Genomic DNA, 19224 nt, shown 5'->3' on the forward strand with positions numbered 1-19224 from the left:
TTGGACACACAGAACTGCAAATTACTAAAGTAGAGCAGCAAAACCATCCCAGCAGCCTAATGACAGCTCCAGAGAAGTATCAGAACACATCCATTTTCCCCCCATCTTTTTTTTTTTCTTTTTTTGAGCAGAGTTAATGAAGGGAAAAGAAATCCCCTGCCCTGGCTGAGAGCAGGCAGCAAGCATGGAAGGGATGCACCCAGATGTAGGAAAGCCACTGGAGTGCAGGAATTCAGTTACAGGGCTGTTTGCAAATGAATGGCTAAATCAATTAGATGAAAGCATGGGATTTCTCTTGAGGAAAGCCTGGTCACAGTCGCAAGGAGAAGGGGAGGGGTTGTGGAGTGGGGATGACATAATCACGTTTGCGAATCATCAGCAGTGTGCATGCCTTAATCCATTAATGGGGTTTTTATCTGTGATCATAAAAAGCAGGTTACATTCAGCCTGGAAGGGAGTGAGGGTTGGAGGAGAGGGGAGGGGAGAGAAAGAGCAAGAGAGAGAGAGAGGAGAGAAAGCAAGAGAGAAAGAGCACAATTCATTCGGTGGATTGCTTGCAAGCTTAGGGCTGATAATTAGGGATCTGGGGAGAGCAGTTTCTCAGAATAATCTGCTCTCCTTCAAATGGACCGAATGGAGACAGTGGTTCAGTCCTGCTGAGATATATATATATATAAGTATATATATATATAATTTTTTAAAGCCCTCCTCACCGTTTGATGGGCATTCCCAGTGCTTTTGTGCACATCTCGGCAAGCATTGACGTGGAAAGGAGCAGCGAGGAGGGGGAGGTTGGAGGAGTAAAACTGCAGCTCTTCTAAAACCAGGGAGGGAGGGCATGCAGGAGGGTGAACAGGCTGGGGAGGAGGGTGAGGTGAGGGCACCTCTCACCATGGTCCCCGGGTGCCAACCAGGTGCAGTTTCGGAGATGTCCCTCCTGTGACTCTGGACGCACCATGAGCATCTGGGAGGTGATCCTGGCTTTCGTGGTGGTGGTGTTGATGCTCGTGGCCCTGCTGGCCAACGTGCTGGTCTTGATGTGCTTCCTCTACAGCTCTGACATCCGCAAGCAGGTCCCGGGATTGTTCATCCTCAACCTCACCTTCTGCAACCTGTTGATGACCGTTTCCAACATGCCCTTGACCTTGGCTGGGATCATTTACAAGAGTCAACCGGGAGGAGATCACATCTGCCACGTCGTGGGCTTCCTGGAGACTTTTCTCACCACCAACTCCATGTTGAGCATGGCAGCTCTGAGCATTGACAGGTGGATTGCTGTGGTCTTCCCTCTAAGTTATCACTCCAAAATGAGGTACAGGGATGCTGCTCTCATCCTCAGCTACACGTGGTTGCACTCGGTGTCCTTCCCCATAGCTGCAGCTTCTCTCTCCTGGGTGGGTTTCCATCACCTCTATGCCTCCTGCACCCTGTACAACAAGAGACCAGAGGAGAGGACTCAGTTTGTGATTTTCACTGGGGTATTTCACAGCCTCAGCTTCCTACTCTCCCTTGTAGTCCTGTGTTTCACATATCTGAAAGTGCTGAAGGTGGCACGGTTCCACTGTAAGCGGATTGATGTGATCACCATGCAGACCCTGGTGCTGCTTGTGGACATCCACCCCAGGTAAGGTGTCTGTGTGTTCACAGAGTGTTCACAGCCAGAGTTGTGTTCAAGACAGCCTGTTCTGTGTCACAGAGGAGGATGGGGAGGGGGAGAAAACAAGCATCCTTCTTGTCTGTTTCTAGTCTGCATGGTTATTTTAATTTGGATGATTTTTTCCCAGTTGTAGAAACAACTCTTCATTTTCTTTTTTTATGCTGGAGGGCTTGTTTTGGGAGGGAGAGTGAAAGAATGGGCAGTTTTCACTGAGCATGCCCTTCCTTTGGAGGTAGGGAGCAGATCACTGCCCTTTGCCTCCCAAGGTGGATTTGGCAGCAGGTAGATTTGCATTTTCTGGCACTCTGAGCCCAAAAGGTCACCAGATCCCTGAGAGGGAGCAGGCTGAGGCTTCACAAGTCCCTTCTGACAGGCAGCTGGACACTGTGTGCTGCTCCTGTGCTCAGCAGCTTCCCTGCTGCTGGGCTGACTGGAACTTTATCTTTCCTGAAGGCAGGATTGTCAGGGACTAAGATCTGCACAACACATAACCAGGAATTCCTCTGGGGAAATCCAAGTGAGAGAGACTTCAGTAATAAGACAAGCAAGGGATGGACAAAGTTCATTGCGAATGAGTTTTTAAGCAAAGCCCCTCGTGCCAGGACACAGGAAAAAATCTCCAGGGACTGGGAGGATAATGTGTTTGAAGGGAAGGACCAAAGGGGGTTGAATGTGTGCTGGGGTGCTGTGCCAAAAAGTCACATCAGGGATTATGCACAGAGTATAAATCTTCCTTGAATAGGCTGTGTCTGGATCTGGAAGGGATGCAGATCTGGCTGGAGGAGAGACAGTTTTCCCTGGGTTTGGGAGCATAGCAGTAAAGCTGAAGGAGGGGAAGCCTTGGTGGATGGAAACCTGAGGGCTGGCAGGGATGCTGGTGAGGAGCTGGAGAAGGTTCAGCAGGGAGGAGGGGATCAGGGTGGGCAGTGTGGATGTCAGGGCTCTGCCCATGAGATGTGGAGAGGAGGAAATGGAGAGGACCAACACAGGCATGGCTGGAAGGACTTGGGAGCAGGAAGGGAGCAGCAGGACGAGCCAGAATGATCTGCCTGGAAAACAGGAAGTTGAGAACCGAACCTGCAGAGCTGAGGCAGGATGGAGAGGGACAGGGTAGCTGATGGATCAGCATGTCCTGACTGAGAGGAGTTGGGGTGGAGGGGGCTAAGACCCAACTATGGCTGGGATGAGGTGGTGGAGTCAAGGAGTGAGCTGTGGAGAGGGAAAACAGGGAAACACTGGGCACCATGTGGAAAGAAATCAGCCTGGTTTGCTCAAAGGAATTAGTTTGGCTCTAAGGCTCAGTGAGGCTGGAGCAGGTGATTGGGAAAGGGAAAATTTGATGTATTTGGCTGGAAAAAAAGAAAAAAAGGAGAAAATAATTTGCTGGGGTCGGGTGACAGGGCTGCTGTGTGGGATGTACGTGCTGCCTGGGAGACAGTCAGAGTGGATCTGAAGGTTCAGACTGTCTCTATCAAAGACCAAAGAGAAGGGAAAAGTCTTTCAGAAAAATGCTGGAAGCTGGCAGCACAGGGAGGTATCTGGTACAGAGGAAGAAATCTTCCTGCAAGAGAGGAAAGCTGAGAGCAGTCCCACCCCAGAGATCCCACCTGACCCCTCTTGCTCTCCTTGGCTCTGCCAGAAGCAGAGCTGTGGGATTGGAAGCACATGTGGCTGTCCTCATAAAAAGGTCATATTTGGGGGATGCCTAAGATGAAGGCAAATAAGTCTGAAAGGATCAGGGCACGACAGCACACTGTTAAAGGAACAGAACATTTGCTCAAATTTCTCCAGTGAAGCTGTTTGTTTCTTGACCGAGAATACGGACCAGAACTTTTGGGCAAGACCCCATCCTGTTCTCAAGAAACACAAATATAAACCCTATAAATTCCCTTATACAGAGTCGCATAGAAGAGGAAACACCCTCCTGCCCTGCGCTGCTGTCTGGTTGCTAAAATGTACCTTGACTGGCCTTGGTTCCTGCATGTACCATGAGATGTGGTGGCTGATCCCAGGGCAGTGCCACAGACCCACTGGGGCTGTGAAATAACAACTCTGATGCCTAAGGCTTCACCTGTGCCTGGAGAGCACAGTAAAAGGGCAAAAATCCCAAAACCTCACTGGTATTTCTCCTCCTCTGCATTTTTTCTAGTCTAGGTTAATTTGAGGCTGTTTCTGCCCTTTGTAATCCTCTCAATGAGGGGTGGATGCAGTGAGGCTGGGGGAATTAAACCTTTCTTCAAAGTGGCACAGGGACTTGGCTACAGTAACCCCTGTTCCTGGCCATTATTTTTCTTATGTATCAGCTTATTCTAATGCTTCTTTCTGAGAGCAGAGAGTTTTAGCTTCTCTTCTTGACTGCAGAAGCCAGGACTGATTCAGTAGATGCTGGTACTGGTGATGGTTACCACCACTGAAAGAGTCAGACCTTGGGTTGCTGCAGGTCTCAGTGATGATCACAAAGCTCTGACATAATAAAAGCATCCTTTGAATTATACGTGCAAATATAAAAATAAACCCATACAGGCAATTTCAGTGTTTACTGGACAATCTAAGAGATTTGATGTGGATGCTGGGAAAAAGCACACAGGAGAACAGTTTGTAATCTCACCTTAGACTGCCCTGACTTCCCTGTTTGGGGTCTTGTTTGTTTTTCACAGTCTAGTTTCAACCCTGAGAAATGTGTAGGGACAATTTTCTGCTTCCTCTGACTCACAATGCCCCCAGAAGAGGGTCCAGTGACATGCATTAGGACAGATGGCTTTATTACCTGTGACTTGGGGAGCCAGGAGTGAGCTTCTGAGGATCACTCGAGACAAGTAGAAAGGAAACCTCTAAATACCACACAAAATGGTGTCAATGTTTAGGGCCTTCCAAGTTAGCTTAGGCATTTTTATCAAATCCTGCCTTTTCTTGACTTTATTAAGACCAGGATATGTTGGGTGTTGTGAGAGATTTGGGCAAAACTTTTTTTAAGTGCTTAACCTGTGTATTTCTTAACTCCAATTATCAATGCTAAATTTTTGGTGTATCCAGCTTTACAGATCTTAAGGTCCAGAATCTCATAAACTTTGTTTAAAATACCAAACTACCAAAGGGATATATCTCAGATTTTCCAGGATATGAAAATCTTTAAATGGAAGCTTAGTCAATAATCCAGTTCTAATACTTGTGTCACTACTAGATCTTACATATATGTTCTTATCTTGGAGCATGAAAGTGTGTGCCAAAGCGAACCACTCATCTGTGTACATTGTCTGTAGGAAGGAGTGAGATAAAATACCTTTCTCTGGGATGTGGTATTTATTAGCTACATCTGGAAGGATTGAAGAAAAAAATTGGTTGAAGTTTATCAGGATTTCCCAAGTCATGTGTGAGCTCTGGGTGTCAAAGACAGCTTTGTATATGCCAGGAGGGAAAAGATGTAATGGGGGAAATGGTTGGAGACAAAAAATACACCATCCTCTACACCCTAACAACATCCTTATAGAATCTACTTTGGAGATTTCTTTTCCTAGATCACTGTGTGCCTGGGATAATAACACAGGTTTTCAGCAAAGTGTCAAACCTTTAAGATCATCTGTCTGCACCTAAAAATACTCCAACTGCTCCGGCTCCTGCAGAACAGAAAGCACACAAATTCCCCTGAAAAGCTGATTTTTTTTTTCCTTTTTCCTTCTCAGCTGTCATTCCTAGCTGTAAATAACTCAGACACAGAACATGTAACACTTTCAGACATGTTTTCCTGCTGCTTAGGAATATTCTTTAAGACCAAGATGATTTGTTATTTCAAGGAGAACAAAATTTTCCTCCGGTATTAATTTCATTTTGCACATTACAAGAGCTGTTGTGAGGACTGGAAGTGTAAGACCATATGTAAAATGAATTAAAGAAAACATTTTCTTTAACACAACAAAAAGGGAATATAAGATCTCACTGCCACAAAGAGCACTGAAGCCCACTGAGATCCTCAGGACAGAATGGGTTTAGATGATGAACAAATATTTGCAAATAGGTAAGGTTATGGCCACAAACCTTGTAGCTTTTAGCATGTGTGAGTATGGAACCTGACACCAAGTCATCAATTACAGATTTACAATAAAAACAGAGAGACAGGGCCAAGCAGTCACAAGATGCAACACATGAGCCACACCATTACTTGTCCAATTCCCTCAAAAACAGAGCCAGAACAGGAGTTACATGAGCAGGTAGAGGAGGAGGATGGATTTTCACGTTATTAATCTTTTGGCAAGCAAATGTGAGGCTTTGTAAGGGGATTTCCTGCAGTGGAACTGGGGTCTCAGCTCCATGCTCCCATCTTAGCAGCTCCGTGGTGGGCTGGTGAAACCGCCCCCAAGTAACTGAGGAGAAACACTTGTTCTAAAATACCACTGGTAGGAAAAAAAACCAACAGGATGTGACTAATTGGTACCTGTTTAGTCAGGAATACAGTTGGTTTGAGGCAAGGAGTCAGAGCATCACAGCTCTGTGGGCTTGTTATATGATTCCCAGCTTTGCAAAGTGCTCAGCACAGGAAGCCAAAAGATTTGTGGCCTCCCTGTTCACAGCTATGGAAAACTGTGATTGTTCCAATGTTGGGCTGAATGTGCAGTGTGATTTTAACTGTTCTGATTTTACTGTATTCTATTGCTTAACTTGCTGGGAAGTTTCTCCTCCCTAAGACAGGAGTGTTGGGATTGCTGTTTGTAGGGAAGCTGCATGCTGCCGACCCCACTCGGGTTATTTTTCTACCTGAGGCAAACTCTGGCTTGCAAACCCAACCTTCAGTAACTCCAAAAAAGGAGCTGTAGATGAATTTAAGGGTGAATTCCACCAATTTTCCATATATAAATCAACATAATGGGGGGGTGTGCATATGAGTGTATAATAATGTATTTCTCAGTAAACCTTGTTGGAGGGTAAGATGCCCATGCATTGCATTAATACTTGGGATTGCCCCATATAAGAGCACCTGCTATTGGTTTATGTAAATATATTTACTGGAACAGCTGATTTCCATTATTCTATAAGTAAAGCCTTTAAAATCTGTTGCCTGACGTTATGATTCACGTTCTTGTTTGTGTTGAATGTCACACAGTGTAAGAGAACGTTGTCTGGAAGAGCAAAAGAGGAGGAGGCAGAGAGCAACAAAGAAAATAAGTACCTTTATTGGTACTTTTGTACTCTGTTTTGCACCTTATGTCATCACCAGGTAAGTTGGAACCTATGTACTGGAAATAGAACACTGAGATGCACTCTTTAACATGGAGAAGTAGGGCATGTTGACCAGAAAATTATTCAAATCTCCTGTGAAAAAAAATTGTGTTCACTGTTCCCACTCCTTTGACAGAGATTGTGTTTACTGAGCTAACAAAACTGTACAAAATGTCCCAGCAGTGATCTGATACAGCCCTGCTGCAGTTTCTGGTCAGTCAGCCCAGAGACTGATGTTGGTGACATGGCAGTGATTTAGGAAGTCAATTTTGGTGGATTTGTTTCTGGTCAAGGAGTCACCGACTCCTCAGATTCCTTCCCCTGCTCAGGGTGATCTGCAGGGGAAGACACTTGTCTGAACAGGTCAGGCTGCAAAAATCTGGTCAACAAGATCCAACTAAAGTGAGAACACAGTCCAAAGGCTTAAATGATAGTTTTATCTGACCAAAAAGAGTTTCTTAGTCCTTAACATAAAATATCAAAGCTGTTCTGGCTCATAGCTAAAATGAATTCTTGTGATTTATGGTCAGATGCCCTTATTTGTCTGCAAGCTTATCTTTGGAAATGGCTCCTGGGGGAAACACAAAATTACTCCTTTGAAACATGAAGTCTTAAAAACCAAGTATATCCAGAAAAGTGTTATACAGTTATTGAAGGAAATTACCACATTCATTCCTTATTAAAAGTCTCTGGAAAAAATGAAATGCTGCTTTGCAGAACAGAGAAGGAAAAAAAACCCACTATCAACTAGAAATTATTTGGGTTGACTTAGGTCAAACTCAGATCCATCATTAAATAAATAAACAAATAAAGAAATTTTAAAATCTTTGAAAAGTTAAGGTTCAGTATGGGCATGTAGCCAACCCCAAGTTTTCCCTGTTCAGTATAATATCTTAAATTTCTCTTCCTAACAAAGCAACTCATAAGAAGGTCTTGTGGTGTCAGTGCAAAAGGGAAACCTACAGGTTACACTGTTTTTGTATCCATGAAAATAATAAAAAATAGGAAGGGACTCATGATGTTCACTTTTACATTTGCAAATACGTTTGTTACAGTGTTCCTATATTTCCCCTTCTCTTTCATTTAGTAGAGCTGAGAACACACTCCATACTGCACACTGTAAAAGGCTCTGAAAGGATTTATAATTATGGATATATTATAATTATAATTATTTAGCCTTAGCTCCCAGGCTACAAGATATTAAAGTATTTTCCTCATCACAAAATGGTTAAGTTTCATTTTCTTCTGGGTCTCTGGACTTAATGAAAATTGTCACAGTCACAGAATTTCTCACTGCTCCTCCTTGAGTGGCTCTGATTGCTCTAACCAGGACTGGCAGAAGGATGTTTATGCTCCTCCATAGGCATCCCAGCCCAGCATTTGGGCAGCACCTCCCCTTAACCCTGTGCCATCCTAATTTGTAGCCTTAAAATCCTGGTAGGGATCCTCCTCCCTTGAGCCCACACAAGGTTCTCCTGCATCTTCAGACTCTTGAGGGTCCCCATCCCTGCTACAGTGACCATGAGAAGACAAAAAATATAGGATTTTGAATGTATGAAAAATTGGGCACTGGCAAGGCATGTCCAGAGGGCTGAAGGCTCTCCCTTTCCTGGCCTTCTTAGTTCTGACACTGCAGGGGTCACTGCACATCAGGCAGCAGGGAATTCCCTCTTGGAATCCCTCTGGAGACCTTGCTGGACACCAGGCCACATGGATGGGCATTTGGAGATGTGAATTCTTGTGCTTCCCTGTGCCTCCCCCACACTGCTGAGGGTGCTGAAGTCGAGGGGAAGTTTTTGAGTAGAATCATGGAAGCAAATATTATATTCTGGACCATGTCCAGCACTTTGTGTTCACAAGAGAAGAGGGAATCCATCACTTGGAGGCAGTGAGCAGAAGTCAGCCCTTGAAGTGTGTGGCTCAAGGCAGCCCTAACCAGCAGTGTGCTGAAATCAAACATGACTTTAAGTACTTGATGAACTGAGAGCTCATCTCAAGGCTTTACTTTAACAGCATCTTCTGCTTCCCTACTGAAACCAAATACTTGGCTTTAGCAACCCCATGAACCAGCAAAAGATTTGTGCTTAGAGCCCCAGCCAGAGAAATTCTTCTCTGGATAAACCAGAGTTTTTCAGGTTACTTTATGGCAAAAAACATATTACCCATCACTTTTATCAAAATCCACCCTTCTAATTATTCAGTGGCTGACCTTAGGTATATTATTAGAATCTGATCCTCCCTGATTCATTGTTTCCACTGTACCACTATGATGGATTTATTACCCCATATTATATATTTCTAGGCACAGCTTGTTTCTTGGTTTGTAAAAATCCTATTAGTGCACATCTCCACTTTTGCTATATTTTTCATTACATGACTCAACTGCATTGTTCAAAATCTATTTCCTCCAAGGAGGTTTTTCATAAGAAAAATTAAAGCAACTCACAACAGTTTCTAATATTTGTTTCCAACTCCAGGCATTTCACACTGAAACACAGGACTTCACTCATGCAAGTTAATAAGTGCTGTCATTGTGTGAGGAAATTTGCCTTAAATTAAAAACTCTGAAGTAATATCAGAGAGAAGCTTGTAGCCCCAAACTCTCAGGTTGCAGAGGATGGTGGCACAGGCAGAGGATGATTGAAATTCTCTGGTATCATCTCTGGGGAACAAGAGAGAAACTGTGATTTCAGACTGGTTCCCTGCCCTCTGTGTGTGCAGATCCTGCTCGGGTAGATGAGCAAGTTCAGAATTCCTCAGCAAGTTACATTCTTGCCTCTTTGTGCATATAAATTCATGATGACAAGCTTAGGTTGACATATTTGAAGAAAGTGGCTTTCTAGTGGCTTTAAAAAGTCTCAGCTGTTGCTAGGTGGAGAGATCTTCCTCCTGGGTGGAAAAACTTCTTGGTATGAGCTGGCCAGTGTTGCCAACACCAAATCTCTGTAGCTCCTTGCTACCCTCCCATCTCTGTGCTCCCAGGTGGGACCTGAAGCTCTGGGGAACAGCGATGGCTGAAAGTCAAGATTTTCAATGATTTCTACAAGAGGTTTGCCAGATCAGCTCCAAAAGTTCAAAAGTCACGCTGCTTCCTTAAGAAGCTGGTGAGTTCTGGTTTGTGAACCACTTAGAGGCAGAACTGTCAAAGTGTGAACCAAGTAATGATCACTGGGATGCTGGTTTTGTATTGAGAAGTAATCATTAAAATAGCCATTTTTCACTAGCAAGACAGAATGCAAAAGATTCAGCCGACCAGGCAATAAAGTGAAAATAAAATCAATTCATCAAGATAAAACTCATGGTCATCTTACTTATATAAGAGAAAGAGCTAAGGTCAAGTTCTGATACCATGGGGCTTGAGTGAAAAAAAAAAAATCAGAATTAAACACAAACAGAAAAGTTAGGAATGCAAACAGTCAGAGCTGGTCCCAGTTCTTGGGGAAAGGACTTGCTTGTCCTTCATCTACCAGCTCCAAAACCTGCCAGCTTTGTTTTACTCCTGCCCAACAAGACATTGTGGCCTCTTTGAGATTCTGGCTTATTCAGAAAGTTTTCCATAAGTCAGTTAAGTTCTTAGGCTTAAGCAAAGCATATCAGATATGTTCCCACTTTAGCAGCCTCCACCTGATGAACAAAATATTTTACTAAAGTGATAAACTGCAGATGTATTTAAAGGGGTTTCAGTGTGTCTTATCTGCAGAAAAGATTTAAGGTCTTATTCTTCAACATAACTTCTCCTTTGTTTACTGAAAGTCAAATAACCTATTAGGTACCTGACACACACTACAGAATAATAAGTTTCTAAAATATGAACAAAATAGCACAGTAAACAAGCTTTTACCTTTGAAATAAAAAGGTATTGAAGATCAGACAGAATCAGAGTGGTTTATGAAAGCAAGGCAGGGATTTATGCAGCTGATACCAAAGATTTTAATTTACAGACAGCACTGAAATATTAATGCTCCTTCACTGAAAATGTCTTTTTTTTTTTTTTTTTTTTGTTGAAGCATTTCATGAAAATTGAAGCTATGCATACAGTTTTCCTCATAAGTGAGGAAAAAACAACAAACCTCTTTCAAAGTAGGTAATATGCTTTGAAAGACTGAGATTGGGTTGTTTGTACACCAAATGAAATTGCATAGCTTGGGGTGTTTCTGCATTGCTGCTTGATATTTGCAAATGTAATTCACTATCCAAAACAATCCAGAGGAACTGCAAAATCTGAAAAAATACAAGGGACAATTAGGGAAACATAACCCAAGGAAATATTTAAAATTCTGTCAGCAAAAGCAGAGACTTTTTAGTTGATGAAGGTAAAATTAGCAAGTCGAGGCTTGCAACCCTGAAGTGCCTGACATGTTGTAAGTGGAGGTTAATGTCTTGCAGAACTGACTGACAGAGGCTCAGACACAAATTTGTCATATTTTGGTGGTTCAAGGCATCTACTGAAATTAATTAAACTTAATCAAATCACCTCTGTAAAGCATTCATTATGTCGACCGAAATTCAACAGGATGAAGTTGAAAATGCAAAGAAGGCATCAAATATGTGGAGAATAATGAGAAGGATGGCTCATGGCAGATTACAAAGTAAATATGACTCAGTAGATGATTAATTTCCAGCAAGTCAGTTCTCATTTTAGAGCATATTAACGTAGGTGTCATAAGCTACATTTTATTAAAAAGGAGCAAATACATCAGATGAGACCCTTCAGCAGCTTGAGAAGAAGATAATTATGTCTGAGTTTGTATCCTGCTTTGTAAGACAGATATCAGCCCTGGCTTACAAGGAGAGGTTGAAGGAACAACATCAATTTAGTCAAGAGTGCATCAGGACAGGGCTTTGGTATCTCAGAGTTGTTTACAGGGATCAGCTGAGGGAAGTGGAGAGACAAGAGCAAGTCCCAAGTATTTTCATCTAACATTGCCTGGTTATCTCCAATGTCTCACACATCTGCTTTGGCTAATGTCACCTAAAACATCATTCTGCACCTCACTTCCAATGGAAGTGATACACAAAGTCATTAAAATATAGAATCCCAGATTGGGTTGGGATGGAAGGGACCTTAAAGCTCATCCAGTTCCATCCCCCTGCCATGGGCAGGGACACCTCCCACAGCCCAGGTTGCTCCAAGCCCCATCCAACCTGGGCTGAGACACTGCCAGGGATGGGGCAGCCACAGCTTCTCTGGGAAACCTGGCACAGGGGCTCAGCACCCTCACAGTGAAGAATTTCTTCCCAATATCTCATCTAAATCTCCCCTCTTCTACTTTCGGCATCCTATTCTACCTGTTAGCACAAAGAATACAAAACTGTTCTCAGGATTAGAATTACTGACATGTGACAGTGGGTAAAGATTATTGACATGTGACAAAGGAGTTGGGGGGCTGGAGGGAGGTGTCATTGGCTTACAGTTGTGCTGTTGCTCCACGTTTTTAAGACAAATGGTGACTCCCTCAACCTTCCTCTTCCCCCAGACTCGTCGAATTATCCTCCGTGGTCCACATCAATTCCCACTGGGGAATCATTTCCAAGTGCTTAGCTTACAGCAAAGTTGTTTCAGACCCTTTCGTGTACTCTTTGCTACGACACCAGTACAAGAAGACGTGGAAAGACATCATAAACAAAGTCCTCAAAAGAAGTTCCATCAACTCCTCTGCCCTCACAACCGAACCCCACAACCGGAACATCGCGCAGCTGAACGAATGAGGAGCCTGGTATGGGACCTACAAGACCCATCAAATATTCTGTGGGGGGGGAGGGAAAAAAAAGCACCTGGTCTATCCCTATCCTCAGCTGTCAAGGTTTTGGGAGGCAGGTAGAGGTTGCAGCCCAAGCTGTGTCCCTCCTGTAGCCCATGTACCACCTTGAAGGATGCTTTGGATCTCCTGCCTCCCATTAGGAGAGCGCTGGGGAGCTGTGGTCCTGCAGGCTTCCCAAACACAAATCTCCCACTGGTTTCCATCAGCAGTTGCATGTAGATATGGGGTAAAAAAGGCTCATCCTCAGCAGGACGACTCACAAAAGTAGCAGGAGAAAAATGGTGCCATTTGGAGACTTGTACAAAGCTGCCCAGGGATATCTGTGCTGGAGTTTTTCATAGGTTGCAGGTAGCAGCACTCGGATGGAGCTGCCAACCTGGCTTTGCAAAAACCACCTCAGCCTGATTGTTTGAGTAGGTTCTGTACAGAAAAAACACCTCTTACTAGGGAAAGTTTAATAGAAAAACCCTGACCTACTCATGCAGTGCCCAACTGGTGCAACCTCTTATGATACCCATGTTTTGAAGAGTCCTGCAGAACTCAGTGAAGGGAAAAATCACTGCTGAAATGCACCACAGGCTGGATTCAACCATGGCTTCACTAAGCTTTTTTAAGCAGCTTCCACTGGATCATACTAGTTTTCTCCCCATTAAATTTGAGAAAAAAAAGAAAATCATAGATAGGATGGAAAGGTCAGGATGCTTCCTGCCTCCCTTCCACTATATCTCAGCTATAAAGGGATGGATTTTACTAAAAAAAATGAAAGAACCTGGTCCTGTGCCCAAAAGAAAAACATATTGAAAAATTCTCTTTTTTCTTTTTTTTTCCTGAGATGTAATTAATCATGGTGATTTTTTGTTTTTTCCTACAAATAAGTTATTTATAGGAAAGATGGGTCTAAGTTTGAGGCTAAAAGTGTATTGGAATAAATACAATAGATGTGCTCCCTACCATGAAAGTGCAGCTAATAATCTGAATCCACATCCAAACATGGAAATGTCAGGAGGCTTCAGTGTAAATCTTTATAGCACTTTTGTAGCTCTTCATAGCAACATTATTAACATTTACCATGCATCCAATTCAGCCTGCAGCTGTCACAGGCCCAGACACTACTCAAAGTTTCAAAACCAGGGCAATCCTACACGTCACACTTCCACAGGCACCACCAAGGTATCTCCATTTTTCCACTCATTATTTAGCTCCTTGTAACAACTACAGGTGTTAAATGGCTTCATGACTGTCATGTAGACACGTGATGCTGAAGCCATCCTCCTGTGACTCATGAAGAACTCTCTTCCTGGGTAATTTTCAGTGAGAACACTACAAAACAAGACAGTTTTTCAAGTGTTTCCTTACTAAGATGTTGAATATAAAGAGCAATAATTAATTGCTTTCTATTGCTACGATTTATAGGGATAATCAATTTAATAAATCATCTTGCATTTAGAAGTGTTTCATCCTTATCAGCTCTTCAAATATTTGTTTTCAAATGCTTCATGTTTCTACTTTGATTGGCAAAAGACTGACTACCAATTCTGACCTGAATTCTGCACACATTATTCTCCAGCAAGTGACTTAAAGCCCATAAGACAACAGCCAGTTAACATCAAAAATTAAATGAAATTTTTTTTGATAGGTCAAGAAAGCTTCTATCCAGTGGCCATGAAGTACACAATTTCTTTTGTGAGGGTAAATGGCAAGCAGATACCCAGGGTTTGAATAACCTTGCTTGATAGGGCACCCTAATTAGGCATAATGAGGTTAATTATGGCAGCTTAAATAACAGTTCACATCGCTGGCTATAGTACCACCTATCCTTGCTTCTATTCCTGCTGTCAAGACCATATGGAACAAATAAGACCTGGAATACTATAAATGTGGAATTGCTTTTTAGTTGCCACTTTCTGTGTCACAGTTGGATGTCAGAATCTTAAAAAATCTTAAGCAAAGCTTAAGGACCTAAATCCCTGCATCCCCTATCACTTATGATAACTGATCAATACCTGCCCTGGTGCAGACATTGATTGGCAGGTGCCATTTTGCAAGCCCCACCATGACTATCAACCTTTGACAAAAAATTCTGACAACCACAATTTCCTTCCTACTTTCCCAAACGTGCCCAGTGCTGAAGTTTCTGGCCAGAGATTTAAAGCTCAGAGAGGGAAGCAGAGAAGGGGCTTCAGCCCAAAGTTGGGTAAAACCTCAGTTTTCAGTCTGGAGAGCCTTGCCAGGAACCCTGCTAATCTATAAACTCACATTGCCACCTGCTTTATAAATAGAATTAATATAAGATAGGACATCAACCAGCCCATAAATAAAAATCTTCAGCTTCTCTATTTGAGTTATGAAGCAAGAGTGTAACTAGAATAAAATATACACACCAGGATAGTCACAAAATTTAGGCAAGGTCAAAAGACATTCAAAATCAGCCCTTAACCAGAAGAAATAGTCTACCTCATCTTAACCATTTTACTTTTTAAGCTAAACACAATTTTCTCAGGTGCAATAGATAAAACCCACCCAGTTTAAGACTTGTTTCTTCAGAAATTCAAGTCATTTTGCTGACTTGATTGTATCAGAATACAGGATATTAGAAAGTTGATTATTATTGAGCTTAAAAAGATAAAAAGCTCTGTATCAGATTGTTATGTTTTACTGGAACACTTTTATTTAAGGGAATTGCAACAGGGTCATTGTTCAAGTCCACAGCTTTTGTCAACATAATTGGGGCTGCTGACAAAGTCAGTGGGAGGTTTGTACATCCAGAAATTCAGCCCCAGAAGGGTTTCAAATTTTCAACCAGTTCTTCAAATAGAGTGAGCTAATTTCCCAGAAAACAAACAAGGAAACAAAAACAACCAACCAACCAAAAAAAAAAAACCAAAACAAACCCAAACAAATAACCCAAACAAACAACAAAACCCAAACTATTATACACTTAGAATGTGAAGTGAAAGATTGAGAAGAATATAGCATTGGACTTGTCTCATTATGCTTGTGTGTCACCATCAGTCCCTGATTGATTTATGTGTCACCATCAGCAATAAATCTCTCCCCTTGTATGCATTTAAAAATTTGTCTTTCTTTCACGGTGCCTTTCTTCTAGAAACAATCTGATAACAGAGAATAAATATAATTTCCCCTTCCTTCCATCAGCTCTGTCATATTTCTACCACCTGAAGCAAGCAGGAGTTGTAAATGCTGGTGCTTGACAAACAGACTCCCCACACAAAAAATCAAAATAATCCCCCAGCATTTCCTGATGACATTTTCTGAGATCCTAAAAATATGATGCTGTGGCTCGTTAAGTGCTAGATATTCAGCTGAATTCCTCTAGACAACTGGCAAAACCTCCTAAAACGTGTGTCTAAGTGATGAATGTGGATCTGAGTAACTCTGTGTCTGCTGAGTATTACGTGTGCTGTACAATGCTTTCCCTCCAGTGAGTTAGAATAACGATGGCAAATGCAAGACTTGGTTATCCCTGATCATGAAGTGGGGTCTGTTCTCTTGTCTTTCCCATGTGTGGATTTTGTCCATGTGGTATTTAAATATTTTTTGAGAAGTTTGCAAAGTCTGGCTGCAACCTGTGCCCAAAATACGGAACTGCATGTGCAAAAAATAATTAAAAAAAAAAAAAATCTTGTGCAGCTGCTTGGGCAATATGCAATTGTCTGTTTGTTGGGAGCTGCAACCCATATGCAATGTCTTTTTCTCACACGCATGTTCAGATGGCATTTTCTTCCTATCTTGTGAATTTGGGAGGCAAAAAACTGGCAGATGAGTAAGAGAATTGAGTCCACTCTGGCATTTCACTGATTCTGAGCTTTTTTCCTCCCTTCATTTTATAGTTATTTATTAAATAAACTCAGAGCCCAAACTGTAAAATAGGATCCTGGTTTCTGTTACCTCTTTTGAGTCAACTCTAATGTGAAAATCTCTGTAATGGAAAAAACTATAGGAAACTGGTAAGAGTTTAGGGAATAGGTAGCAGGTAGGAGGTCCTTTCCTGGCATAAATCAGCACAATAAATGATGATTTCACCTGAGGATTGGGTCACAAGAGATAACTATATCCAGGCTTTATAGATCTGCCTTCTAAACCTGTAGGGTCCTGTTTCCATGGCATTTTCCGATAGCAAGATGGAAACAGGATTCAATGAGTTCCTCACGTGCCTATTTGCAATGTCAAACAACTGCAGGACTTTTCTCTAAATCAGCACTATCCCTGTTTCTACTTTTTGGGTAAAAAATGTCAACAAGTTCTGTTCAGTGGCTCTTGTCAAGACTTTTTATAAGTTCTCTTATTTCTGAAAAAAAAAATCTAGATATTCAGAAAATTCCTGAGAAATCCTTGTGAAGCTTGTTGGCTGCTGCAGCAGTAGCCATGCAAATCACAGCATCACAGCCAGGCTGAGGTTGGAAGGAAGCCCTGGAGATCACCTTGTCCAGCTCTCAAGAGGCACATCCCTGCCTCTTACTCTAGTTTATCACTTTTGTCAATGCCTCTATTAGCTCTGCTGGCAAATAACCCCAGTCTACTCCATGTAACAATAAAACCTTCTTGGAAATTAAAATAATAATAATTTTGGGAGGGCATCTTAGACTTAATTCCAAAACCAGCTGCATCAGAACAACTTTGGGAGTGGCAAAACTGGGGCAGAAATAGATGGGAACGAGAGGCTGGGAATTATCAACTGGTTTTACTGCCCTTGCAATCACAAAAATTACCTGGCTGCAGAAGCTTTTCCTGATGACTCTTTTTTCACTCAGAGCTCCCCAGGTCTCTCAGCCATCCACTTACCCCAAAGCAAAAGGCAAAGTTTCTGTCCAAGCCCAGTAGCTGCCCTCAGGAGGTTCCAAGAGCCTCAAGAGGATCCCTCCTGAGTTGGGAAGACTCCAAAGGTTTTCAGCTGGGCTATATGGAAATTACTCACTTGGTTTGAATGATGAGAAACCACCTGCACCTGCATGAGCCTTACCCTAGGAGGCAGCCTAATTCTTAAAGGTTTAGATAGTTTGAATTATTTCTTGACCTAAACAGTCTCATATTTTCCTTACTGATCTTAATCATGAATGAGGAAGGCTCGAATGGCTCCAAGTCCCTTGTCCTGTCCATTTTTACACGTGCAGTGAACACCTCTGAAACAACTTTTTGGAAACTCTTTGCTTTTCACTACTCAGCAGGTCAGAGGTGTTTTCTCCCTAAATGTAATGTTCCTGTGATTAAGGGAAGCCTAAAAGCAAACCCAGAGACTTCACACCCATGTCAGCTCATTGCTACTTGACTCTAAAAATCATTAAATAGTTCAGCACATCCCATTTGGCACAGAAAGCTCAGGTAGAGCCTGATCCTAACCAAACACTTTGTGTTTGCTGCAGTGGGTAATTAGGGGATGATGGAACCAGGGCTGATATCTTTGTAACCTACCCAAGACTGAATAAATGAGAACGACAACATTTTAGCCTTAAATATTGATTTTTTAAATTTTGCTTTTTATGCTTTCAGCATTCAGTATATCAAAAAAATGTTGATGGCCCAGGTTTCCTTATGAAATGCATCCTGCCCCAAACGGGGGTCTCTGCTGGGGGTTATCAAAGTTTACATGAAGGAAAGAGCTGCTGCAGTCTTTGTGAAATGTCTACTTCTTACTTGTAGTCCTGGTGTTATATCCTGTAAATATGTATTTAGGTTTGTTGGGTTTTAACCAAATAATGCTGATAAAATGAACTGGAGAGTTTCTCATTTAGGTCTATATTTATAAGATGGTTTGTCCTATAGGCTGCAAGTGCACTTCAGAAATGTGTGTATCAAGAATCAAATGCATCAGGTGTCTGACAGCATGCACATGTAGTAATTTTGTAGTAAAATATGGTGGGTTTTGTTGCTGAAGAAATATTATTGCACATGGTTTCCATGTGCCCAAATACACGAGCCACAGGGCTGCTTAATAAGCTACAAAAATAATCTTACGAAAAGTTTCTCCACTTGGAGTTACTACTGAATAGTAGGAAATTGGTTTCTACTCCCTGTAGTTAGAGCTTTAAAGTAAAGCTCATTAAAAAAAAAAATCATACAAAGAGCAAAAAATTGAAAGGCTCCATCCTCCTGGTGTCTGGATCCAGCAAAAGTTGCCAGGGAGGAGGAGCAGTGATTTCCCATGAAATGTCAGTGCATCCCAGGGAGATGCTGGTGAGAAGGCAATGTGGGGAAAAGTTGGCTCCAGCCTTCCTGTTGTTGGCTACCCACAGGTAGTCCTGTTCAGTCACATTGCACACAAAAAAAAACAAACCCAAAAAACAAACAAACAAAAACAAACCCTGTTGAATATCCGTGGTTTATTTTATCTTCTGACCATGAAATCCTTATGCAAAGAGAGGGAATTTCTGCTCCTCCTGCTTTGCTAATATGACCACTTCACTACTGAGAAAAATTAAAAATAAAATAAAATAAATAAAAAAAATAAAACAAATCTCATGAGCTGAATGACTTCTGTTAGGAAAATAACATCAGTGAAATACTTGGTGCCCTCAGGGTCACACAGCAAACATGGGACAAAGCTGAGGACAGGTTCTCCCTGTTCTGCCATCCAGC

The 19224-nt window shown here is 42.2% G+C and overlaps 1 protein-coding gene across 1 annotated transcript; it reads left to right on the top strand.

The window, feature by feature from the left end:
• Positions 1–564: 564 nt before the first annotated feature.
• On the top strand, positions 565–18903 carry GPR26 (G protein-coupled receptor 26). The gene is made up of 3 exons (XM_071749643.1): positions 565–1624; positions 6753–6866; positions 12346–18903. The coding sequence occupies exons 1-3, from the start codon at positions 957–959 to the stop codon at positions 12575–12577; spliced, it is 1014 nt and encodes a 337-aa protein (XP_071605744.1). The 5' UTR covers positions 565–956; the 3' UTR covers positions 12578–18903.
• The last annotated feature ends 321 nt before the right edge of the window (positions 18904–19224 follow it).

This window comes from Heliangelus exortis, chromosome 7 (genome assembly GCF_036169615.1).
Source record: "Heliangelus exortis chromosome 7, bHelExo1.hap1, whole genome shotgun sequence".
In the NCBI taxonomy this organism is placed as follows: domain Eukaryota; kingdom Metazoa; phylum Chordata; class Aves; order Apodiformes; family Trochilidae; genus Heliangelus; species Heliangelus exortis.